Source organism: Rhinolophus sinicus, chromosome 4 (genome assembly GCF_057876585.1).
Source record: "Rhinolophus sinicus isolate RSI-liver-muscle chromosome 4, RSI-T2T, whole genome shotgun sequence".
NCBI classification, from domain to species: domain Eukaryota; kingdom Metazoa; phylum Chordata; class Mammalia; order Chiroptera; family Rhinolophidae; genus Rhinolophus; species Rhinolophus sinicus.
Window position 1 is genome coordinate 86,241,024 of NC_142504.1, and position 25,226 is coordinate 86,266,249.

Here is a 25,226-nt window from a genome sequence, read left to right on the forward strand (position 1 = left end):
AAACTTGGTCATAGTAGAATGAAATGAATTTGTAGCAGATTGAACAGCTATAGACAAAGTATATTGATTGGCTAATCAATATCAGTCTGAAAGGAGATCCCAGAGGCAGCTACAATAGCTTGCTGCTCTGTTTCTCATTGCCTAGTTCAGCTCTGCCATGAATAACTTGGAGGAATACATCAAAGTCATGCTTGTCAAATGTGTGGGTATCATAAAATAAAAAGGGAAACTGAACAGTTGGACAAAAGAATAATGATTCCAAAAGAACTTTATAAGCTTGAACAAATAACCTGAACCTAAAAAGATGAAGTTTAAGTATTTTTCAAATGTGTGGATGCCACAAAGTATAGCTATTACCTTCAATAATCAGATATTTGGGGATAAGATTTCAGAGGCTGTAAAAAACGTATTGAGACAAACACTAGTGCGTTAAACAAGGATACATTCATGTCTAGCAAGTTTGGAGAATACATCACTAAATTATGCTTGTGATTTTAGAAGCAAATGTTGAAAGATCTGGAGGTTTTCGTTGATTGACAGTGTGAGGACTGCTTAAAAAAAGCAAGTGTCATATTAAGTTGCATTAATGTAATTATAGTAGTTAGCAAAAGGAAAGGAATCGTTTCACTATACTGTATTATGTTTTGATCAAATTACATGTAGAATGTTTATCAGCGGTATTTAGCTAGTTTATTTCAATTAGTATAATTCTTAAATACATGTTGTGTTTTACAAGTGACATTGGCAAACTGGGAAGTATTCAAGGAAGGGTGATTCAGGAGGTAGTGTTGGCAGGCTATTTTATGTGAGGATTGATGGGAGAAACTGAGGATTTAGCCTGGAAATAAAGGGAGACTGGGCCCTTAATAGTGTTTACAACAGGTAACAATATATTATGTGAATGAATTATTGGACCTATTTTGTAAATTCATAAAACATAATTACCATACTATAAGCTTACATCTTAGGAAAGTGTTTGGAATTTAATATTAAATAATTGTCACATTCAAAGGCAAAAACTAAGACTACATGGTAGAAATTATAGGAAAACAGATTTTTTTCACTTGATGCACAGAAAAAACTTTTCAACAATTAGTAGATTCTGAATAAACTGCCTGAATATTTCTGCGGTAAAAGGATTTATTTTTGATTAAAGAGATGTTTTACTTTTTTAAAAAAACAGTTCCTATGTGTTATCATTTTAATAATTATTAACTTTTTAGCCTTTTTGTGGAACAGTATAGAAATCCTGTGTGTCTCTCATTTCTGTTTTCTTTCTGTTTTAAGAAAGGAATGTCAACTGTTTCAAAAAATTAGAAACTTACTGATGTAGAGAAAAGTTGCCAAAATCCCACAGGAAATTTGAATTCAATTTTCAATATTGTCTGCAAATTCAGGTAATAATCAATCTCTGAACTGTTCTAGGCCCAGAAAGCCATTTTTCTACCCTCAGCTATGCTCAGGTTATATGAAGCTGGGCGATTACAATAATTCTGCTGTAAGACAGAATTTCCTTCTGATGGATATTCTATGATACCATATATCACAGTTGCTTGAGAGTGAAAGTTTGTCTTTAAGTATGTATTGTAGGAAGTGAGTTGTTACTGTTGGTATATTATATTTTTACTTGATTTATAACCCAAGTAAAAGAGGATAATGTGTAATGTGCTAGTCTTCCTAGATAAGAGAGCAGGATCTAAAAGAGTACCATATTGTTAATCCCACTTGTTAAACATAGAAAGGAAAACTGTTGGACGATGAAAGTAGGCACGTGTAGTGCAGGGTTATCTATAAATCTGCAGTGAAATAAGTAAGTTGGATAGTGATGAGGGATGGCAGTATGGGGCCAACCTGTTTTGTAGAAACTCTGGTACAGTTGATGCAGGAAATCTCAAAAAGATACCACATCTAATGCCCATCTTTTTTTTTTTTTTTAATAGCTCTTTTCTTTGTGTTGAAAAGATTCACGTTTCTATGCTGTGCTCAACAGGGGCTCCCCCCAGCTAATAGTATTATCTAATGTTTATTAACATATATTGCTGTACAGTCATTTGTCATTGGAATAGTAAGTGTTTTACATTCATTATGTCATTTAGTCCTCACAACATTTTCATAAAGGAGGAAATGAAGAAATGAGAGTCAGAGAGGTTAAACATCTAAGATCAGATAGCTAGTGAATAAGGGTTTCCTGTTCCACCTGACTCAAAAGCTCATGCCCTTCTTTATTATTCTATAAAAATTCCTAATATACAGTGACTCGAAATAGCTCTCAAAATTAACTTGGTCTTTACTGAAGCCTGCTTACGTAGTAGTGCTGCAATCAGGAGATACAGATAGGAAGGAGGACTAAGGTCCTTGATCTCATGAGGCTTGCCGGGTAGCAGGAAGAATATCATTAAACAGCGAATACTAATTAATGACAGTTTTGACAGCTGCTACCAAGGGAAAGTGCTGTTTAAACCGTTATCTGAGAGTTCAAGAAAATATTTGATTGTTCTTATGTGTAAGATTACTGAAATGGGGATTATGAAGTAGATACTGGGTATATCTTGACTATACGTCTTCAGTTTCCGTAAAACCCCTGTAATCACGACAAGAAACAATTTAACTTAGTAAAAGGAGCAAAGTTCAGTGTCAGGTGGGCTAGATTCATCATTTACTAGTTGCCAGGCCTTATGGGCACTTTATCTTCTCGGAGGCAGCTTTCTTCTGGGTGAAGTAGACCAAATTTTAAAGGCTATTGTAACAAAATTTCTGTGTCTTTTAAGTCACACATTCACAAATACTGCTACAGCATACGATTTCCCCATGAAACGCATGCAAGTAGAATAGAACACTTATAAGTATCATCTTTAGACCCTTAACTCATAATCACATATGTTAGGAGTAGAAAACAACCTAATTGAGCTTTAGGCAAGGTGCCGTCACTTTTTATGTGATTTATTTCTCTTCTGATTACTACCAGGGATCCAAATTCATGTTTCATCAAAATGACATGGACCGTTGAGGTTTCTCAATATATGAACTGGAATCTATTGTAATATATGCACAGCCCCTAGAGACAGCATACAGGAGCTGTCTAATAAGTATTAACTGCTCTTATTATATTTAAACATTGTCATCATTAGTATCATTATATATACGAGTAGAAGTCTCCTCCTTCCACTGACTAACTTTGTGATCTTGGACCAATTACTTCAACTTTGTGCCTCTCAGAGAACAGTTAATTCTGCCTTTTCTATGCATTGCACTGAGTTGATGTAAAGGCCAAATAAAGTAAAATATGTTGTATGAGAGCAAATGAAATAATATATATTGTGTGAAAGCACTCTGTAATTATAGAGAACTGTATAATGGCTTATTTTATAATCCCCAAATCATTTACCAAAGATATGAGACCTTAATCAGCTAAACATTTTAATGAACAACCAGTATGGATAAAGGAAGTTGCAAGGCTTTTAGAAAAAGGGAGAGAGTCAGGTGTTTGATACTCATTTCAGATTCCACAAATCTAAACATATGTCATTGAGGTAATTTTAAGTTGTGGAAATCTTTTCATTTTGCAATCAAATAAGCTCCAAATATTTTATTTAGGGCCCCCAAAACCAATATATATATATATATATATATATATATATATATATATATATATTTTTTTTTTTTTTTTTTTTTTTTTTTTTTCTGGTCTGATGTTGGTGGACATCTGGGTTTTTGTCGGTTTTGGCCATCACAAATGATGCTGCCTCAAGTATTTCCGGCTCTGTTTCTTGGTTCACATGGTCCCTGGTCTCTTTTGAGTAGTTTGCTAATAGTGTGCTTCTCTTTAATTTTCATTAATGAGCCCTACCTTTTTTCCAGATTGCACCAATTTATGCTTATTTTCCAGCATTTCTTCAAATCTTTGTCAACTTTTGAAATTATCTGCCTTTTAAAATTAAGTCATCTGGTTCATATTTTTGAAAAACCAAGATTTTTAACCACTAGACGAACACTGGTCTAATGTATTTATTAATATCTTAGGGATACTTGAAATGACTTTTGTGTTTGAGAGACACCAAGGAAATCTTGAGTAAGCCTTAAAAAATTTGAAGTATTTATTAGTTTAAAATGTTTGAACCTAAAACAGAAAAATGCTTTCTTGGTTTGGCCTGTGCCCTTGATGATTTGGCAAACTATCTCTCTTCTTTTCTTAACTATTATTACAATCCTTTTTTGCAGGGTTTTTTTCCCTTTCTACTGGGCCATGTAAGAAGTCTGGGGGAGGAGGTTTCTGGGATGAGTCCATGTTGTGTCAAAATTGCATGAATCTAGATATCTTTGAGATACGGTCTGATATAGTTAGTCACATAAGTAAAGAAGATGAAATCCAGCGGTGTATTTACCAGTTTTACACATCTATTCACAGTCTCTGAAAAATATAAAAGGATCCATTGCTAGGAAGGTCGTTGATTGTATATATCTATGTCCCTAAGCCATTGAAATCCTCCTTTTTGGAGAGCAATGCTGAATTTGAAACCTACTGGGGAATAGCAGTACAGGAGAAAGAAAGTGGTTGAAAATTGAAAGGACTTTAGTGTATGAGGCGGAAGCATAAGATACAACTCTTAGAGAGTAAGAGTGAAGTGGAATCACCAATATATCTCTAACACCGGAGTACAATTTGTTTTACAAAGAAAGAAAGGACATTTTACGTAAAGATTGAACACTGTGACAGACTGATTTGTATAGAGACAGTGATATCTGGCCAGTGGTTTCCAATTACAGTCTTGGCAGTGAGAGTTCTATTAATTCTAGCTACAGATATTCTTAGGGAAACTCGATGGTTTTAGGGGCCTGTTTTTGAGGAAATAAATTATAAAGCAGCTCAATTGTTGGCAAAAAATTTTTGACAGGGACTAGAAAAGATCAGTTTTTATCCAAAGTAAATTATGTAGGAAAGAGAAAACATAGAGCTATTGAAAAGGAGACAGAATTCACATTATTTGTAGAAAATATGATTCTGTATTTCTCTACTATTGGAAGTATTAAGAATTCAATTTGCTGTTCATATAAATAATAATTATCACAATTCAGTGACTTTCATATGTATTAGCAATAAAATGTGAGAATATTATATGAAAAAGTGTATTCATGGTTGCAACTAAAAATATAAAACACGTAAAAAGCTTATTACAGTTTATAAAATAAAACTTAAATACATGGAACAATGTGTGTAAATTTCTTTAAAATTTAATCAGGTGTCTCATTTAATTCTAATCTAAATTTCATCTGGAAATAGAAGGAAGTGAATAATTAAAAATTTAAGAAGGAATAATGAGAGCAGTGTCCTCTCCAGATAGTGAGATGTATTGTAATATAACAACAATTTAAAACAGTGTGGTGCTTGCACAACAATTGATTGAAAGGCCAGGAGAACACAGCAGGACCTCTGGATCAGCCCATGGACAGGACAGTGGTTTGCGGTGTATTTCAGAGACCCTGAAAATTCCCAGAAGTTCCTTTAGCCATTAGAGGAAATAAGTATGGGGGGCTCTGAGCTCTTTCATCTCCACCTCAACAAAAGTAGGTCTGCTTTTGTGCATTTTATATATTGGGTTCCCACATTTATATGTTGGTTTTACATCCAAAAGAGTTTTCATTGCCCTAATACTATAACGTGGTGGAGGATGCCTCACTAACCATGACTGGCTTACTAAACTGATTATGTTGGGGAATCTTAATAGGAAATGGGGGCTTTCAGTTAGTGTTACGCCTTGGTACAAAAAGGTAAATTCCAGATGAATTTAAAAATAAAACATAAAGATACTTGAAAGAACTATTTGTAAGTATTTGCATGCTCTCTAGATAAAAGGAATTTCTAAACATAAAAGCAGTAGAAGTCACAATGGAAAAATCTGATGGAGTTGTTAATATGAAAATAGAAAACTTTGCATATCACCCTAAAATATCCAACAAGTAAGCAACAAAAGGACTAAATATGTATTATTAATATGCAAAACAATATCATTCCTATTTTATAAAGACCTTTTTATACATTTGCAAGAAAAACAGAATATCTCCTGTTATATTCTAGCCATATGATATTCATTTGGAAAAATACCTTTATCCTCTTTAGTATTTACAGAAGTATAATAAAAATAATAATGAATTACCTCTTATTTGACCTACTGAGTTGGCAAATATTACCAAAAAGATAATACTGGTAAAGTTGTGGTGAAGGAGGCAGATTCAGTTCTGAGAATATAAATTGTTAAACTCTTTCTGGAAACAATTGGCAGTGTGTCAAGAGACATGACAGAACTCACATTTTTTGACTAAATAATACTCCTAGAATGTTACATTCAATATAGTCTTTGGAAATTTATTTTTATTAATTGAATTTTTCAAATAATGTAAATGCCTATACTCAGTGAAGTGTGATGATGCCCATTTTGAAAAATTCAAATTATACTGAGAAAAGTAAGACAGTTAATAAATAATATGTGCACGTACTTTATATAATTATATTAAAAATAATATGCATGAGTAAGAAAACTAGAAGGAAATCGCAAATATTAGCAGTAGTTAATATTCTTGCTTGTAGGCTTGTGGGTGCATTTTCTTTTCTATAATATGGGTATGAGTTTGCATCAGAAAGCAAGATTATTTTAAATAATTATCCATGGCATACTTTAAAATTGGATTTCCTGTTTTGTCACAATTACATCAGTGTTGCCCAAGCCAGTCTGAACCTGTTTTAATTATCTGAAATATTTATTGGACCTATTTCTGGAAAAATCTTATCATAATAAATAAATGGTCTTAAAAATTGTGGCTAATCCTACTCCCTTCCCTGCTCTGGTGCATCCTTGATCCCAGTTTTTAAAGAGGTTGTTACAAGATGGAAAACAATTGGAGGAACATACTAAATTCAAAATAAGTATTGCATAACCATGAAAACATATCCAAATACTAGTTGTATACGAAAATGTCATGAAGGCTAATCCAGAAAATGTAATTTTGCAGGATATATGAAACTGGAACACCTCATAGCCTAGGATTGTTGGGGCAGTGGGCAGTTCTCCGAGCTAATGTTTGGGCCTGGTAGCTTAGGATGCCATTTCACTCTGACTGTGGCTTCTTCCCACCGTAGCGTTTGAGTATGGCTGCCTGTGTGTCTGATTCATGTCTCTGCTACGTGTCACATTATTTGGATGGTATCAATGTTTTGTTTTGTGAAGGTAATTTCTCTCTATCTTTTGTTCTAGTAATGTTCACACAGCTAGTTCAGTGAAGCTTGATGGCACCCAGGACCCTCTCCTTCTCTGTCTCCTTTCTCTGTCTTGCAGGAACTAAGGGGTGGCTTCTGGTGTTCTGTGTGGCTTCATCATTTCCTTCCTGCCTCTCATCCACTTCATGATGTAATTCTTGGCACTTTTACTTCCTTTGTAGAGTAGGATGTGATGTCATAGAGAAGGGGACAGGGCTATCCAAATTCTCTCAATTGCTGGGAGGAGCTGCCCAGGTGTGCTGAGGGGCCTGTACTCAGGAAGAGAAACAGGGAATCCTCCACAGTGAGTAACCCCACTTTTGAGTGCACCCAAATTTCTGTTAAAACATTGCCCAGTACACTGGAGTTTCCTCTTCGGCTCTTTCTGGGTTTAATCAGTTTGCCTTTTGGACATTCCCAGTTCAGCTCAATTTTCCTCCCTTCTCTCCTTTCTCCTCTATCCCCTTCTTTCTGCCATCCTGTGCCTCTCCCCGCCAGTTCCCCTGTTCCTTGCTTGCTTACTTATGTATGTCTGTGTCTACTGACCTTCTGCCCATATCTTTTATGAGAGACCATCAGTGTCCCCAGCATTGCCCATCATTTGGGGGTGATGCCCACCCTGTATATCGTCCATGTGAGCACAGCACCTCCTTTTAGTAATTCATTAGTATGCACTGCTGTACTTACAGTTCTTGTTTTGAAAATTCTGTCAGCATTTTTTGTTTTCATGTCTATTTCTTTCCTTCCCTTCTTTGTGATCTAATCTTTCCCCTTTTCAGCTCTATTGTGCAGTTTCCTTCTTGCCTTTTTTTAACCAATATTTTTGCACTTTAGTCCTCTTCCCTATACAGCTTTGCCTATGTTTCTTTCCCCCCCTTTCCCAGTTTTCAGTTCAGCTCTGCAGTATCCTCTGTGATGACAGTTTTTCTTCTCTCCCGATAACATACTTGTTGCCCTACCCTCTTTCTAGTGTTGCTCATATTTCTATGTTCTTTAAAGAACCTACCAATTATGACTGAAGGACTGATCCAGACTGGGAAAAATGGGGGAAATTTCCTGGGAACTAGAAAAGGGACAGCAGGAAAGTGGCCCTAACTGTGAGGTGGGGCTGCCTGCTTGTAACTCATTGGAAGACCTTGAATAGAACTTTTGCTAGCAACCTAGTTGAAATTTGTCCATGGATAGTAGAAGAGATCACAGAGCTATTTTAAACAGATTTGGAAGCCTTCTCAATTTTCAGTTTTTAGCGTACCCTTTTAATTCTTAATAGTTATGATCCTTCTAGTAAATACTCACAAAGTAGAGCTCTAGAATCTTTCAGTTGCATGGGGCCATGCCTTGTGCAGAAACTCCTGTACAGCATCTTTAAGTAGGTGTTGTCTACCCTTGAAGGAAGTCATTGTGAAGATGTATGTAGACTCTTCTCTTGTACCCAGAGGTGGTCCCTCTAGTCCCTGTTGATGAGCAGTGTGGACACTGCTGTTTACAGCTTTCAATACATGTAGCCAAGTCCCTGGATAAATAAAGGAACTTGATTTCCAGGGCTGATGGTCTCGTACCTGTGGAAATAACTAGGTCCCATGGATTCCCCATACTTTGTTTAAAAGAACTCCCTTCCTCTCAAAAATAAGTAGGACAGAAGGGGAGAGAAAGAAAATGGGATCCAGTTTATTAAACTGAGATGGGCTGCATGGGAAGAGGAAGGTGTTTACTTGAAATTAATTGGAAAAGGCAAAAGAAAGGAAACTGAGCTGAACTGGAAAACACACTGTCATGAGTTACTTGGGTTTCTGTATGCTGCTTCCAATTTTGGCCATGAAGGATTTTTTTCTTTCTCATTTTTTTTTTTTTTTTTTTGGTAATATAAAAGAGGTTCATCAAAATATGAATCCAGTGAGGTTATTTCTGACCAGTACTTTGTTCTCTGCTATTGGTAGTATTCAGGCTCCATGTTTCCAAGGCCCTAGAAATTTAGGAAACATTTTAACAGCCTGAAAGCATATCTTTAATAATAAAATACTAGCAATTTTAATAAAGCAAATTATATGTATTTAATAACTTGGTCTTTTTAGGTTTCACATTTCTTTTTTTGGTGTATACACCCTTGTGACATTTATTGAAGAATGGCCCCTAAATGTTGCAGAAATTGCCATAAATCTCCAGAAAAGAAATTATATTACATTCTTACTTTGGACACCAGAGCTGTGTGATGGGACCTTATTTTGATATAACAGCTCCTTCCCCTTTAAATTTTTAGGAAACATTGCATGATTCACACACATTTTCATCTTGTATGCTTCCGTGCAATAATCTATGAATCTCATGTTTATTTTTATTTTTCAGGCACTAGAAAAACATCCCAACTCACCAATGACAGCAAAGCAGATATTGGAAGTCATTCAGAAAGAAGGGTTAAAAGAAACAAGGTCAGTATTTATAACATTTCCTGTTTTCATTGATTAATAATTGCCACTAATTGCAAAGCAATAGATGTATTTGATTGTGATTTATAGTTGATTGTGAATTAAGTAACTATCTACAAATTCTTTTGTGACTGCCAAATATTTGGATGACCCAGGATTTCCTTGGAACGGCTTGTTGCCTTAATAAATTACATTAGATGGACTGGTATAGAACATACATTGTTAACAAAGAACAGCACTATGTGAATTAGCCACTCATGGGAGTCACTCCTCTTTCTCTTCCTTATAAGAGGAGATTGTGTTTTTGAAAGTGAATAGTGAAAGAGAAATACTTTTACAGGCTTCATAGATAGGACCCAGTATATAAAGATGAGCTCACTCTGATAATATTCAAAGTGCCAGTGAATATGGTTGAAAATTTAGCCCTCTTATATTTAGAACTCCTCTACTTGGAATGTCATTAATTAGCTATCGAGCCTTTTAAAAAAACCCCAGCAGTTTTATTGAGATATGATTTAGACAGTGTAAAATTCACCCTTTCAAATGTACAATTCAGTGGTTTTTAGTATAGTCACAGAGTTGCGCAGTTATCACTACTTTCTTATTTTAGAGCATATTTATCACCCTGAAATGAAACCCCAATACCCATTAGCAGTCATTCCCCATTCCCTATTCTCCCAACCCCTGGCAACCACTAATCTACTTTTTGTGTCTATGGATTTGCGTGTTCTAGACATTTCACATAAATAGAATTACATAATATGTAGCTTTTTGTGATGAGCTTCTTAGCATATTTCCCATCAATGTTGTGGCATGAATCAGTACTTCATTCTTTTTTGTTGCCAAATAATACTCCACTGTATGGATAAACCACATTTTGTTTATCTATTACAGTCCTTTATTTTTATTAATTTTATGGTTTTGGCTTTAGCCAACAGTTTAGGGCCATACAGATATTACTCAAGGAGGGAAAGAAAAGTTTGTTAGAGAATAAAATAACCACAGAGTTGACATATATGTGTATGTAATCATCCGTGTTACATAGTGCATTTCTTTGTATGAAGTTGTCTACCTGCAAGTGACTGAGCATGCAGTGGTTGCAATTTGGTGAAAATTCAACCTGCTGAGCTACCTTTTGGATGTTTTGACTGCTATTGAGCTATTACTGATGAGAGAAGTGAATATCCTCCTAAGGCCAACTTTTCCTAAAAACTCAGTAGTACTACAACTCCTCTAACTGTAAAGTATGCGTAATATCAGCCTCTCCCTGTTTAAAATGCATCTTTTGGAAGTTCGATCCATGAACATCATAATTTAATGGGGCATAAGACAACTAGGCTGAAATTTTCATCTTTGTTTTAAAGGCTTTTTCAGCCTGTTCTGCAGTAAAGAGCCTGAGACAGTGTAGCTACACTGTGTTTGCATTACTTGTTCTCCCACGAAGTGGGGACAGCAGCGGGGAGGGAAGTTGCTGACAGAGCCTCATAACTCTGGTAAAGGAGACCCTGTTCTGCTAAGCTAGGTGTCAGTGTGAGGAGTTAGAAAACAAAATGGGAACACCTGGAAATTCATTTTCTCTTTGCTGCCTGTCAGAAACCCTGAAAATATTTATGCCATTGAGAGAGAACTGAAAATGTTTGCACTACAGCCAAAAGAAAAGAGGGGGTAAAAGTCTTAAGGATATCAATTCCTGTCGAATGTAGGCTCTGTGCCAGATGAATCTGCCAATGCAGACATAAAAGCATATCCTATAAGCAGACTCGTGAAATTTGGTCATTGTGATATTCTTCTCTACAGGAGTCACCATGCTGCTGTCAGTCATTATGGACCTTGAGATGTAAAATCCCCATACCATGGCTCTGAGCAGCATTTTGATTACACTTATTGGAACAGCATTATTTCATACTTTCAAAATGTTGGTCTTCCCAGAATGGTACCGTAAAGGGTTTTCAGCATGCGTAGTCATGTTAACAAAACAAAAACAAAAGCAACAAATAGTTTCTTTAAAGAGTAAAGAGCAACAGTCGCTGTAAGGAATTCACAAGTTGAACAAGCAAAGAAAGGGACCATAATTCTACTCGAGTTCTATTCCGTAAAATCAGCTGTGCATTGAAGAGCCTCAGATCATGCATTTTATGTTCTCATTTCTAAGTTTCTTTAAATCTCCCTCCTGTCAGTGGGGACCTGTTTCTTATGGCTGGTGTGTCTGTGGCCACTCTTCCCTTGTTTCCTAGTTCTAGTTTGCTTATTCGGATCATCTCTGAAATTAAAGTATGTAGATTTTGAGTGAGTTTTGGGCTTTCCTACATGTTATGTATGCTTTAGGGAGCAGATTCTGACATATATTTTGCCTACTTAGTCTACTATTTTGCTACGTTCCAAGTTCTTAAATGTTTTGCAAATATTTAAGGTAGCTGAGTAAATGAAGTATAACTATCTATTTTTCTTAAGGAGAGTTACATTTAGAAATTCCATCATAAGGTCAAACAGTTTTTTTATTTCTAGGTATTTATTAATGATGTGTTTTTCAAGAAATGCAGGTTTGTGATATGCCTAGTTAAAATGCAGGAGAGTGATTGTGACAGTAACTAATGTGGCCACAACCTTCTGGTGGTCTCATCTATGGATGAGAGGTCATGTAAACGGTCCTCCCCAAAACAATCCACCACTGTACCTAGCATTCTAGAAAAGACAAGACTGGGATTTGAATTCATTATCATTCCGAATCTGGCTCTAAAGTAACACCACTCATTTCATGTACCCTGGGGGTCCTTTATTCTGTGTGCCAGGTAGAGTTCCCACAGCCTCACTGTACTGTAATTTTGTCCTTCCCGCCGGTCTGGGAGCTCTTCAAGGGCAGGATACCTAATACTCCTGGCACTCAGCAGATATGCAATAATTATTTGTTGAGTAAATAATCTTCTGTCTCAAGATGTTAATTTGCTGGCACTTAGCGACGACTTTGGCTTGCATCTAGAGTTAGAAGCTTCTTTTTAACATTACATGTTGTGTTTTTCATCCTGTTCAATAGTTTGTTTTAATCAAAAGGAATCTAACAGTTTTATGGGGATTCCATTAAATATATGCATCTTTATAGTCTGCAGCAGATTATCCGTGAACGAGTAAGATTATTATACTGTTGCTTATTATCAAACACTGTAAGTGCTGCTGGTTTAAACTTGTAACTTACAATAATAATAAAAAAATACACCAATCGTATTGGCAAAGCTGATGTGAATACTTGAATGTGTTCAGTACATGTGATATTGTTAATTTATTTGACTGAAATGAAATTCTTGACACTTTATGCTATCTTTTCCTCTTTTCAAGTGACACTTTAAATTACATACTTTTCAGGAAGATGTGATAAAAAGAGGACAACTTTTCTATATCGTGTTCTGTGTATCTTCTTCATGTTATTGATGAAATGTGTAGTATATCATTAGATTCTATTTGGAAATGCCAGACTGAAATAAGTATTTTCCATGTGGTGTGAAAAAGGTATATGAATATAATAAATTGTCAGAAGGACAAATGGTTTTTATTGAAAAATAAATAAATAAATATATCACGCCATGGTATCTTAGAATTGTTTTTTGTTTGTTTGTTTTTTGATAAAAATATATTTTGGTAAGTTTTAATTCCCTTCTGTATAACAGCATAGAAGATTTTATCAATACAGTTATACTCTGGTCCATCTATGTACTTGGTTTGCTGATTCTGAGTGACTATTTTCAGGCTTCTGTTACTTTGTATTTATGAGTTGTCAACAGTTGATAAGACATAGCAGTTTGGAATACTTTTCAGATGATCAGAGTCTTAAAATCCGTCAAATAGCCATGTTGTCTGTACAGAGGGGATAAAAATGTGCATATTTCAGTCTGCTGCTTTTGTGGATAGATATGTGATACGCCTGCTTGGACTCTTGGCTAAATATTCCCACTTCCTCAGGGAGTTAGAGTGCTACTGTAGAATATGGTCTTGTCTACAGTAATTAAAAATATTTGTAGAAAAAGAGGAGTAACTCCGGTTACCATGTTGGTTTGGCTGACTTTTGGGGTTGCCCTAATTCTGCTTTTCTGTTTTTGGTTTGCTTATCCAGAAGTGATAATTCCTTTACAAAGAAGACTGAGGGATTTCTGATGCCTGAGAATATGTTTTTCTCCACTCATGTAATTGTTAAATTGATGCTTCCAAAGAAATGTGGACTCATTTATAGTGACACATCCAGGTTGGAAGGTCAAGGAGAGAGGCTTGTAGCACTTACTAACTAGAGCAGAACAGCCGTTCATCAGTGAGGCTTAATTTCTTATGTGCTGGTCATTATCATTACAAGATACCTGCCATTAATTTAGCATGAACTGTGATATGATTTTCATATTAGTTGATAATAGGAATCAATTTTTAATGGAGGTGAGGCAGTCATAAAATAAAGGCAAAAAAAAAAAATACCTCACACAAAGCAATTAAAAAAACCTCATTTGGATTGGAGTAGGGTAATATTTATGAGGTATGTTTTCACAATATTACAGATGCCTTACTTTAAAAAAAAAAAATCTATGTTAGATTTTGTCGGCCATTTACAGAGCAGCAGCCTATAATTACATATCACAGTAGGGATAATTGAAAAGGTTTATAAACAATCTCTGTTGTGTTTAGTGTTACTCATAACATGGACATATTTTAAATTTTGTAATGTGGAACATGCAGTTGACAACCCAAGATTTTTAATTATTCTGGCATCAATGAAAATTTTTTATTCCCACTGATAATTCTGAGAATAAATTTGTTTTTAGCTACTTGTCTTAAGGTTTCGCATGTTTTCCATTTTGTAATCTCTGTTATGATATGCTGAAATTAGGATCTCTACTTTGTGCGGTGGTTTATTAAAGATGTTGCATTTTTCTAGGGGAATAAAATGTCAGAAAATTCTATTACCATGTATAGTGACAAACAATAAAATTTCTTGGCATTGCTCTCGGTGAGATTTACGTTTCTAATTAGTGCTATAGGAGATGATTCTTTCTTGCTGCTGAAATGTTTTGTCTAGAGATAAGAAAGAAACACAAATAATTTCTACTGCAAAAATCAATTCTTATCTCCAGACTCCATGTTGGCATCCATCCTTTCAAACTGAAATTGTAGTCGAATTTGTTTGTGTTGGGACATTTTAGAATTACAGTGTTAACTCACAGTGTCATCCCTGCCATTTGCTAACATCTAATCCTTTCATTGTGTAAATGGTGTGCACAGTCAGCTGCTTAGGAAGGGCTGAGTGAGACAATGATGTTATTAAACAGAAATATAGGACAGTCTGCATATAGTTATATGTGTTTAGGTATGTACATGAGTGTGTATAAGCAAGCTTTTAGAATAAGTCATCTCTCTCTCAGTTGATATAAATTTTACTTGTCATTTCTCAAACTGAAATCTAAATTAGAGTCATTCCTCTCTTCTCCTCTACCCCCGTGGCCAGTTGGTTCTTGGCTAGTGTCTGTGGCTACTTCCTAACTACATCTTTCTTTCTTTGTATCCCCACTCTGCCATTCATTCTTTACACTTACAATTTCTTCAACAGATTAACACACTCTCTTCTTATCTGGTCTCCTTAAACACAGTCTCCCCCATTTTAAATCCATTTTTTTTCCTCCAACACTACCACTTATCCTAGCATTTCTTATCTTGTAACCCATAATATTCCAGAGGATATATTGCAGCTAGTAATCTATGAGTTGAAAGATATCATCAGTTGTATGTATGGTGATAATTAGATCAAACCAAGTATGATACTATTTTTCCTAATCACTTACTATCTAAATAAATGCATGACATGCTGATAATGTAAGGTTTATGATATGAATAATGAAAGCATACATTATGACTTACAGTTAGATGAGGTTTTGATTTTCCAATCTGCTGATTTTTATATACATTTAGTTCCTCCCAAAGTATGTCATTTAAAATGTTGTTTGTTGGCATCGAATGCTTTTTTTGTACATCATTAATTAGTTTTAAATTAACTGATATAAAACTGATAAATAAGAATTCATGATTTATACGTGGATATCACTAGTTGTTTAAAAATAACTTTGTATTCTGTCATAAATTAAAGTATTTTTACTTAAAGTAACTTTTTTATAGGAGCAAGTGATGGAAACAATTCTTCAGGGGGATGATAAGATTATATATTCCTGTGAAAGCATTTCCTGAGTTAAAAAATAATTATGTGAAACATGACCCTTTGAGGTCGGGTTCCAGCTCCTCAGCACACCCCTGCTTCATCTGGACTTGGGCCACTTTAAAGCCTTTATAGTCAAGCATCTGATATTACAGCCACAGTTGGCTTACTTGCCTTTCACTGTGAAATTTTTCCCATTATCTTTTCATGATTTGGAAAGCAGAAGTAGAGCTCCATGAGGCACTCATGAATTGTGTCATGTGTGTATATGGGGGTGTGTGTACTCATACTCACATGCACTTCTGGTAGTTATCACATTGTTCCATGAGAAGCCTACACTATTGGATTGCTAAATGGGGAGGAAGAATTTTTCAGGCACTCACTCCAATACAGTACATTTAGAACAGGACTCTCCCTGGTTCTCAGGGTGAGGTCATATTTATAGTGATTGGCTTTGTCTGCTCAGGATGCCATAACAAAATACCTTATGCTGGATGGCTTAAACAACAGAAATTTATTTTCTCAGTTTTGGAGGCTAAGACATCTCATCATATAAAGAAGAAGTAGGATAGGTTTCTGGTGAGGCCTCTTTTCCTGGCTTGTAGAATGCCACTTTCTCGCTATGTCCTCCCATGGCCTTTTCTGGGTGTGTGCGTGCAGAGAGAATGGAGTCTTTGGAGTCTCTTCCTGTAGGCACACTATTCCTAGGAGAGCAAGGCCTCCTCCTATAACCTTATACAACTTTAATCACTTCCTTAGAGGACCTGTTTCCACATACAGCTACACAAGGGGCTAGAGCTTCAACAGATGAATTTGAAGGGGACACAAAAGTTCCGTTCATAACAGCGATTCAGAATTTGGAACTTTACATGTCTATAGTTCATGCCTTACCATAAGAATATTTTAGAATTTTGAGTATCTGATTCATCTCAGAATGTATTTATAACAATATGCGTAATACTATGTTGTGCTTCGATTTTTTACATACTTTTAATATGTGTTTTCATATGTTATTCCTAACATATAAGCCAATACTTATATTCCTAACATATAAGCCAATACATATAAGAATACTTGGGTTAAGGTTCGTGTTTAAATATAATGTGTGTATTCACATAGCATAAATTGATTTGAATTTTATTTGAAGCCTTTGGTAAAAATAGCTGTGGTGACTGCATATAAGCCTCAAGGCATCAATATTCACTAAGGTATGCAATTATAGCTATGAAATGACCACTTCTTAATATGCCTTTTTATTTTGTCAAGCTTTCACCATTCTTCCAAATAATTGAACAAAAAGGTAATTTAGGTGATTTCAGCTTTATCAAGATGTAGGTATAATTTACTCCAGAAATACTGAGCACTCTATAAATATTTCAGTGCAGAAATAGAAGCAGAAACGGATATAAAATTACATTGTATGAGTCTTTCTAAGGATCCTATGCAGGTGAAAATCATTGGGATTTTATTTAATTTGTGTCTAAGTGGTTTTATATCTTCATTTCATTGCTTGTGCTCTTAATTGCCACATGCCTAAATGATTTTAGTTTTCTTTCATTGTTTTGAACTTGACGACATAATTCAAATGCAAAACAGTTGATATGCTGACATGAGGATTTCTTTTTTAGTTGATTTGTTTTTAGAGGAAAAAATTGTGACATTTTGTTAAGCCAGGTTTCCTAAAGCTACAGTGCATAATTCCTAAGAATAAGTGTTAGTTCTTTCAGAGCAATTAAGGACTATTTATCCTACAGCTCCTGACAGGCTTATGCAAAATCAAATTGATAATTATTGACTGAGAGTTTCCTGAAATTTCGGTGATTTTTATTAGCATTATTTATTATTTATTTATTTATGTATTTATTTATGTATCTATTTTTAAGTTAACGCCTGTTCTGGGTGCTGCACAAGGCTTGTGTTCTGCCTGTGTTCTCTCTGCATTCTGTTGGCAGTCACGTTCTGGCCAGGTTCAGAGTGCTCAGGTGTGTTGTAGGTGCAGAGCTTTGCCAGGTGCTTAGTAGTCAAATTAAAGGGCATTAATGAAAACAAAGTTGTGGAGATGTAGATAGTTTAACAAGAAATTAATGAAAGAAATACTGTACTTACTAAGTGCCTACTCTGTGCTCACTGTGTAAGATCCTGGGGTGAAGGTTGGTGGGGGGCTGTGGAAGCTTTAAGGCATGTATTCATTCCAGTGACATTTATTAAGCACAGTATGTCCTTGAGACTATAGAAGTTGCTGAATTCATAGATGAAGAAAATGTAGTGCCTGTTTTTGAGGATTTAACAGCATGGTTCCAGACCATTCTTCACTGTATAATTTCATTAGATCTTTTAACCTCCTCTGAAGCATGTTTTCAGTCCAGTGCATAATGTTTTTTTATTTTTATTTTTTTTAAATGTTTAAATTTAGGAATGTCTAAATTCTCTCTTGAATTCTTAACAAAATATATGATGTCCCAACATGTCACGAAGTGTTGTCTTTTCATCACAAACATAAGCTCATTAAGGTAAGGAATGCACATGTTTGTGCCCATTAATTTATTTGATATAGTTTGACCATGTAGTATGTCAAACAAATTAATGAGTAGGGCTAGTGATTAAAATAATAATTAATATTTTTGATCATTAACTTATATGAAGCTAACGCTATGGACTTTACACGAAATATCTATTAAGAAACTTTGAGGTGGGCTGATGAGATTGTACTTCCAGTTTTACAGATTGGGAAACTGAGGCAGGTGAGGGTAAGTAGCTTGAGACAGTTCATCCAGCTCGCAAGTGACAAATCTGGGATTTTATGTCTGATTCAGAACCAATTGCACTTAACCTTTTTCAATATTTGTAGCCTGAGCCTAATAAAATTTTGATTTAAGAAAGTATTGGTTATATGATTATATTAAATTCTGCCTCTCCCCTTTAGCAGCTTTTCTGGCTAATTGTTGGGGACTTAAAGTCCAGCCTATAGGTGATAATGTTAAGAGACTTTTTCAGTTTATAGCCTAATTGTAAATAGGGTTGAAGCGCGAACAAAGCATTTCCATAACCCATTCAGATTTGGAGGATGCAAAGCCTTAAATGAACTTGAACAGTTATGATTGTCCCACATGAAGAGGACAATCTGGCCTCGTGGATAGCAGCAACACATATTTGAATTGTAAAATTGTAACTTCTTACTGTGTGTGTTTTTGTTTTTTTTGTTTTTTTTGTTTTTTTTAGAAGACAGTGCCGTGAGGGTGTGAAACATATCTTGGGTAATGGAAGAACCAAGAACTTCATAAGACTCTCACCATTTTGCTGTTGATATTGGATTTATAAATTAGAATTTGTTTCTGGGAACTCGCTAACTGGGACGGGACAAAGCATAGTTGCTAACAGCATGTACAGAATCTGAAGGACAATTATAGAGGGTGATAGTTACTACACCTGTGAAACAACGGAATGAAAATAGCTGGATTGACAAAATCATGTTTAGGTGAGGGTAGGGAAAGCTAAACTATTAACATTGTTCTTTTTTAAATAAATAAATAAATAAATCTATGGAAAGGAAAGGGGGCCCAAATGAATAAGTTAATACAGCTTTAGAAGCAGCATTAATGCATTTTTTAGGACATTTTCTTAAGCAGAGAATAATCAGATGTACTTTACCGATGTTGGTAATCTGTGTCGTGACCACTTATCCATCCTTCCTCATCACATCCATCTGTTGTATTTCCGCTAGCAGGTATATATAAAAACACCACTATTTCTTTTTCTTTTTTTTTCCTTTTTACAAAAGACAGGTGTAAAATTTCCAGGCAGACTGCATTCTCCTTCAGGCCACTGCGGCTAGCATGAATTCATGAATTAGATCTCTGGCATGTCTGCATGAAATACAACAATTTGTACGATGATCATTATTCAGTTTGTTGCTTAAATTGTGTTATTGAAGGTGACACGCTGGTTGCTATATATAGAAAAATGACACTCATGAAGATTTAAAACAAGTTGTTGCTAGTGGGATAGTCTAAAGAAGAACTCAAATCTTAAATTCTTCAGTGTTAGGATTAGCAAAGATCACTTCCACCCCAGGAAGGAAAGTGCTGAAACATTGACATACAGTATTATATTAGTTTCAGGTGTACAAAACAGCATAGTGATGAGACATTTATATACCTCACAAAGTGGTAGCCCCAATCAGTCTATTACCCATCTGACACGGTACGTAGTCATTACAGTATTATTGACTATAATCACTATGCTGTACTTTACATCCCTGTGATTATTATTTTCCGATTATAGTTGACATTCAATATTATTTTACATTAGTTTCAGGTGTACTAGGATAGTTTTTATTGCTCATTTCTTTTATCCATCCTTAATATAGGGAACGTTAACCTGATTTATAAAATTAAAATTTACTTCATTTACTTTTTTTTAGACATCATCCTTTTGAGTCAGCCACTTGTAATGTTTAATTTTCAACATTTTATAAATTAGTTTCTATGTTAGATATAATGATACGTTCTTACCTTTTTTTCATAAAAGAGTGATAAGGAGTTGTGAAATCCTGTCTATATAGTTTCAAGAAGGAGAAGATAATGATCTACATTTTAAATCCAGTCCTTTCCCTTACCCGATTTTCAATCACCTGGTTACCGAAGCAATTCACAGTTTTTATTAGAAGCATTTCTTGTGATAAGAGAGTAGAGGGCTGAATAATTCCTACTAGCTGAGGAATCACACCCTTTGGTAAAGTCAGGAATAGTTTACACCAGGGCCGTTTGCCAGTGTCATCACTGTCCCAATTTTAAGCCATTCTTTTGAGAACTTATTTGAAAACAAGCTTCCTTAAAAACAGGACATTCAGAGCAGCCTCTACTACACTAGGATGCAGTCTAAGATGTGAAAGAAGTTTAAGGCAGACCTATAACATTTCGGTTTGGTTAGGGCTTAGCAGATCATATAGTCCTAAACTTTTATTTTACAGATCAATAAACTAAGGCTTAGAGAAGATGGGTTGTCCACCATAATAGAATTAGTAATTGTTTGACCCATCTTCAAACTTAGAAGAGGCTGCTCATTTCAGAATTTCAGAAGAATGTGCAAAAGCGCAGTAGTAAGTGAATGCCAGACCATATAGAAAAAAGAAGATAAATCTTCTATTCTAAGGTACTATTAGAAGGGACATGTCTTTCAATTGATTTTCCTAAAGTGATAGATTTTCATCGATCCAGTCACCCTCTATTACCTGATTTTATTTGCCTTCAGTAGTACATATTTGTAACACTGTTGGCAGGAATTAGGGGCACAAAATAGCTTGTACTGTAATTTATACTTCAAATGGTGATCTAATATTCTTGATTCTGACCTCATTGGCTTCTTGTTACCATCAAGACCTTGCTCAAAGGAGGACAGGGGAAGTGGCTGTGGCTACCTTACATTCCTGCCTCTGTGGGCTGATGTAGAGAGCCAGTGAACTCAATAAGGCACAATACCTTAGATCATTTTATTAAATATGCTTATTCCGTTTATCCTTTGGAATGCCTATGATATGTAATGAATGAAGCAAGCAAGGGTGAATAGATTTGCCTGCAGACAATTTGATGCAGATGTCATCTAGCACCCATTGTTCTTGTCTCAGAATTTTCCCTTTGGACTCTTGTAGACCATATGTTTATTTATTCATATTGTGATAATATAGTTATGTTTACTTATTAAAATTTCCTCTGTTCTCTATAAAACATAAATGGATAACAATTAAGTATTCAAATTTAATAACAAAATTGAAGGGTCTGAGATGTCCAATAGGTAAATGAAAACATTGTTAAATAATGTAAACTTATAGCAAAAATCTAGTTTTCATTTATTGATTCTTTTTTCTGGCATTAATAACTCATTTGATTATGCTTTATAAATGGATCTTTAGCATAGAAATGCAGTATGGAATATATGTAATGATGATTTTATGGACTAAATGAGGTTAAACCCAATGCAATATGGAGCTATCAAGTACTTTTGTAATGAATTCATGATATGTTGTCTTTTTCTTCACTTTCAATATAATAATATTGATCTCTGACCTTCTCACTACCTAGGGTGTTTATACAGATTAAAATTTAAAAGTACATTTGAAAGTATTACAGTTCTATATTACTGATTATATTAAACCATTTACAATTAATTTAAATATTTTCAGATTATTTTTCTTAGGTTTTGAGAATTGAGAACCAAGACATTACTTTTAATTTGTATTTGCTTTATAGCATAGCCTATAAACTAGTGTATATGTTTACAAAGGTATCATGGAGTCCCAAAATAAGTGGTTAAATCAAATGAAAGTTTATGTGTCATATCACAGTCCAAAGGTAGATATTCCCAGGAATGATAAGATAACTTTGTTACATCAGGGTATCTAGGGAGCCAGAGTCATTTCTGTTTTCATGGCTTTGTCATCCTGAGAATTTTGTCCTCATCCCCATGAGCTAATATGGCTTGCCACCAAATCCATGTTCTAAGCAGCAGCTGGAAAAAGGGGCACATGCAGTCCTTTTACAGAAATGGTCTGAAATTTCAGTGCCTCAGTTTTCCGCATGTCCCACTGGCCAGATGCATAGTTACACTTACCTGAATGGGAAGCTGGAGAATACAGTCTATTGCAGGAGCCATGTTCCCAGCTGAAACGTGACAGTCTTAACTGTAGGGAAAGGTAGTTATTGGGGAACAACTGCCAGCTTCTACTGTATCTATTTTTAAATTAAACCTCATGCTTGGGTTTGAGTTAGGTTAAATATATATTATCATTTTTGACAGTTGAAAAAAAAACACCCATATACACTTGACTTTATGCAAATATTCCATATATTTTTAAGTCTCTCTGACTCTGCTCAGTCTGTAATAACCTTCACCATTTCTTTTCTTCTACTTCCTACCTTCAAATCCCAATTCAAATATATATCACCTCCTCCGTGAAGAGTTCTTTAGCTTTAACTCATCATTTTGTCCTTGCTATTCCATTGTAACACAACATATGTATTCCTTTGTTGTATTATCTAATAAACTCTGTCAATTTTTCTCTTGTTATAATAGGACTATAATTTCCTTAATGGTAGAATTTATGTCTCATTGATCCTCTTCTCCATGGCACCCTTCATATAATAGGTTCTTGGTAATTCTTGATGTTTTCTGATTGAGTGAATGGTAATTTCAGTTCTAGTTCTACTTCTGCTTCTAACATGTGTTATCTTGGATAAGTCACTCAGTCTTTTTGTTGTTGTTGTTGTTGTCCTACATTTCCAGTAAGATGGGGAAAATTATAACTCTTTGTCTGAATCATAAGGCTGTTATGAAGATAAAATAATTTGGAAAATGTGCTCTCAATTGTAAGATACCTGATTTATAAGATTTCACTGTTTGCTGCATTATTAGGAATTTGGGGAAATTAATCAAGATTGAATGGTTTGTTAAGTCAAATATGTATTCTGAGATATTTCACGTTAGTATTATGATACACTGGTGCCAAAAGGTTCGTGCTTCAATAAGAAGTATATAATGTTATTTAATGCTCAATTTTTTTAGTTAAAATTTCCTGAGAAGTAAGAAAAGGGATTCTAGTTAGTTTGTGTTCTTGGCTCAGATTTAATGATAAAATTAAAACCATGGTTATTTGCATCAGAGCCTGAGTTGATATCTGCCAATGAGTAATGTTGGGACTTTAGGATCAGGGATTTTCCTTATTTACAATACACCAGTCAGTAAATTCTTTTCATTAAATGAGATGCTTTTTGGAGGCTCTTATTTGTCAATCAGGTGTATTTCTCTAGCTAGCTATCATACTTGGTCCACTTTAGCTTTTTGAATATACAAAATTGATGCAGTATTCCCTCTGCTTTCTCATCCTCCAAACATAAATGTGTTAATGTGTATCTTGACAGTGCCTGCTGCTAATGATCTAGTTGGTATATTTTGTGGGGAAAAGATGTGTCTCAGAATCCAAACTTTGTTGGAAATTTGCTTATGAAGCTTCAAATACACAAAATGCAATTTTGGAGAATAGACTGTAGTGAAAAAAATCACTTTGCTCTCTCTGAGGAGGTCTGTATTTAAACATGTAGGTAATGATTAATTACATGGAAAATCTATGTCATTATTTGTGTGCTTCTCTCATTAAGGTTCTCACAGTTTTGGTTTGCTTAATATTTATTGAGTGTTCATAGTATACTAGGAGGATTTCATTACACTGAAATAGTTTTGCTATCTGTTAAGCTATAAGATAGAATATATTTTACTTTTGAGTAGTAGGATTTCCAAGATTCTGATAAATTACATATATGCTAATGCCTTGGCATCTATTAGTTACTACTGTCACCACCACCCTTAATACTTACTTATCATTTAAGATGCCGATTGTCATCTCCCCTGGGAAACTTTCCCCACAATTCCCAGGTGTAAATATGGTTCCTTCTTTTGTATTCCAAGGGAGGTTTTTAATGTATCTTTTTCATAGTTCTTTTTGTTTATATGTGTTTCTCTTAACTAAACTCTGAATTCCAAGATAGCTAGTGACATATCTTATTCATGTTTGTATATGTTGTATAGCTCCTAAATCACAGCAGACATCTCAGCAAATGTTTATTTGATTGAACATATATTACTTATAAACATCTGTAGCTGACCTGTATAAGGGATGGTTTGAGAAAACTCTTATATTACAGTACATGGTCAGACCCTCAGGTTATACGAGAGATAGCCAATGTGTCAAACATGAGGATTTTAAATTTTAGGAAGAAAAGCATTGTATATTGCTAAGCACCAAGTGAACTGTAACTTTGAGCTAAACAACCAAATATAATAATTTCTGAGTTCTTTGCCTCCATTTATTCTTTGCATTTTCCTTATGAGAGACATGTCACTTTGTATGAGATGCAGTAAAGTTGGTGGAGAATGTCCAGAAAAACATAATGAGTATTGCATTTGGTATAAGTCTCAGGTCCAAACCTGTCTAAAAGGTTTTGGATATTTGACATCAGTGGAATGATTGACTTGGGATCCAAAGTATCTACTGAGTGGGTAGAGGAGGCAGTGTATCAGGTGGACATGCCCAAGCTTTTTCATTTTAGTACAGACTCAGTGTAACTGACAAGGATCAGATGAGTCTGGCCAGCATAGCAAATGAAGTGGAGACTAGAAAACAAAATCCTGTTAATTTTAAACGGAATTATATTTAACGAGCAGTCTTATAAATAGCCGCGTACTTGATGCAAATAAGAATTTAGGGTAAGTACATAGAAAATAATGCTGCAGTGATATAACCCATTTCATTTTATTTTAGACATATTCTGGAAATAGAGAAACTGAGTAAAATTTTGTGCCGGGATTGAAAGTTTTAGTTTTCAGT

At 34.8% G+C, this 25,226-nt stretch overlaps 1 protein-coding gene across 1 annotated transcript in view; it reads left to right on the top strand.

Moving 5' to 3' along the window:
- The window catches only part of ASXL3 (ASXL transcriptional regulator 3), a 173,432-nt gene that overhangs the window by 21,896 nt on the left and 126,310 nt on the right, over positions 1–25,226 (top strand). The window contains exons 2-3 of the mRNA XM_074340180.2: positions 9,593–9,675; positions 18,727–18,729. Of these exons, the coding sequence (XP_074196281.2) occupies positions 9,593–9,675; positions 18,727–18,729 (86 nt within the window). The remainder of the gene's footprint in view (positions 1–9,592; positions 9,676–18,726; positions 18,730–25,226) is intronic.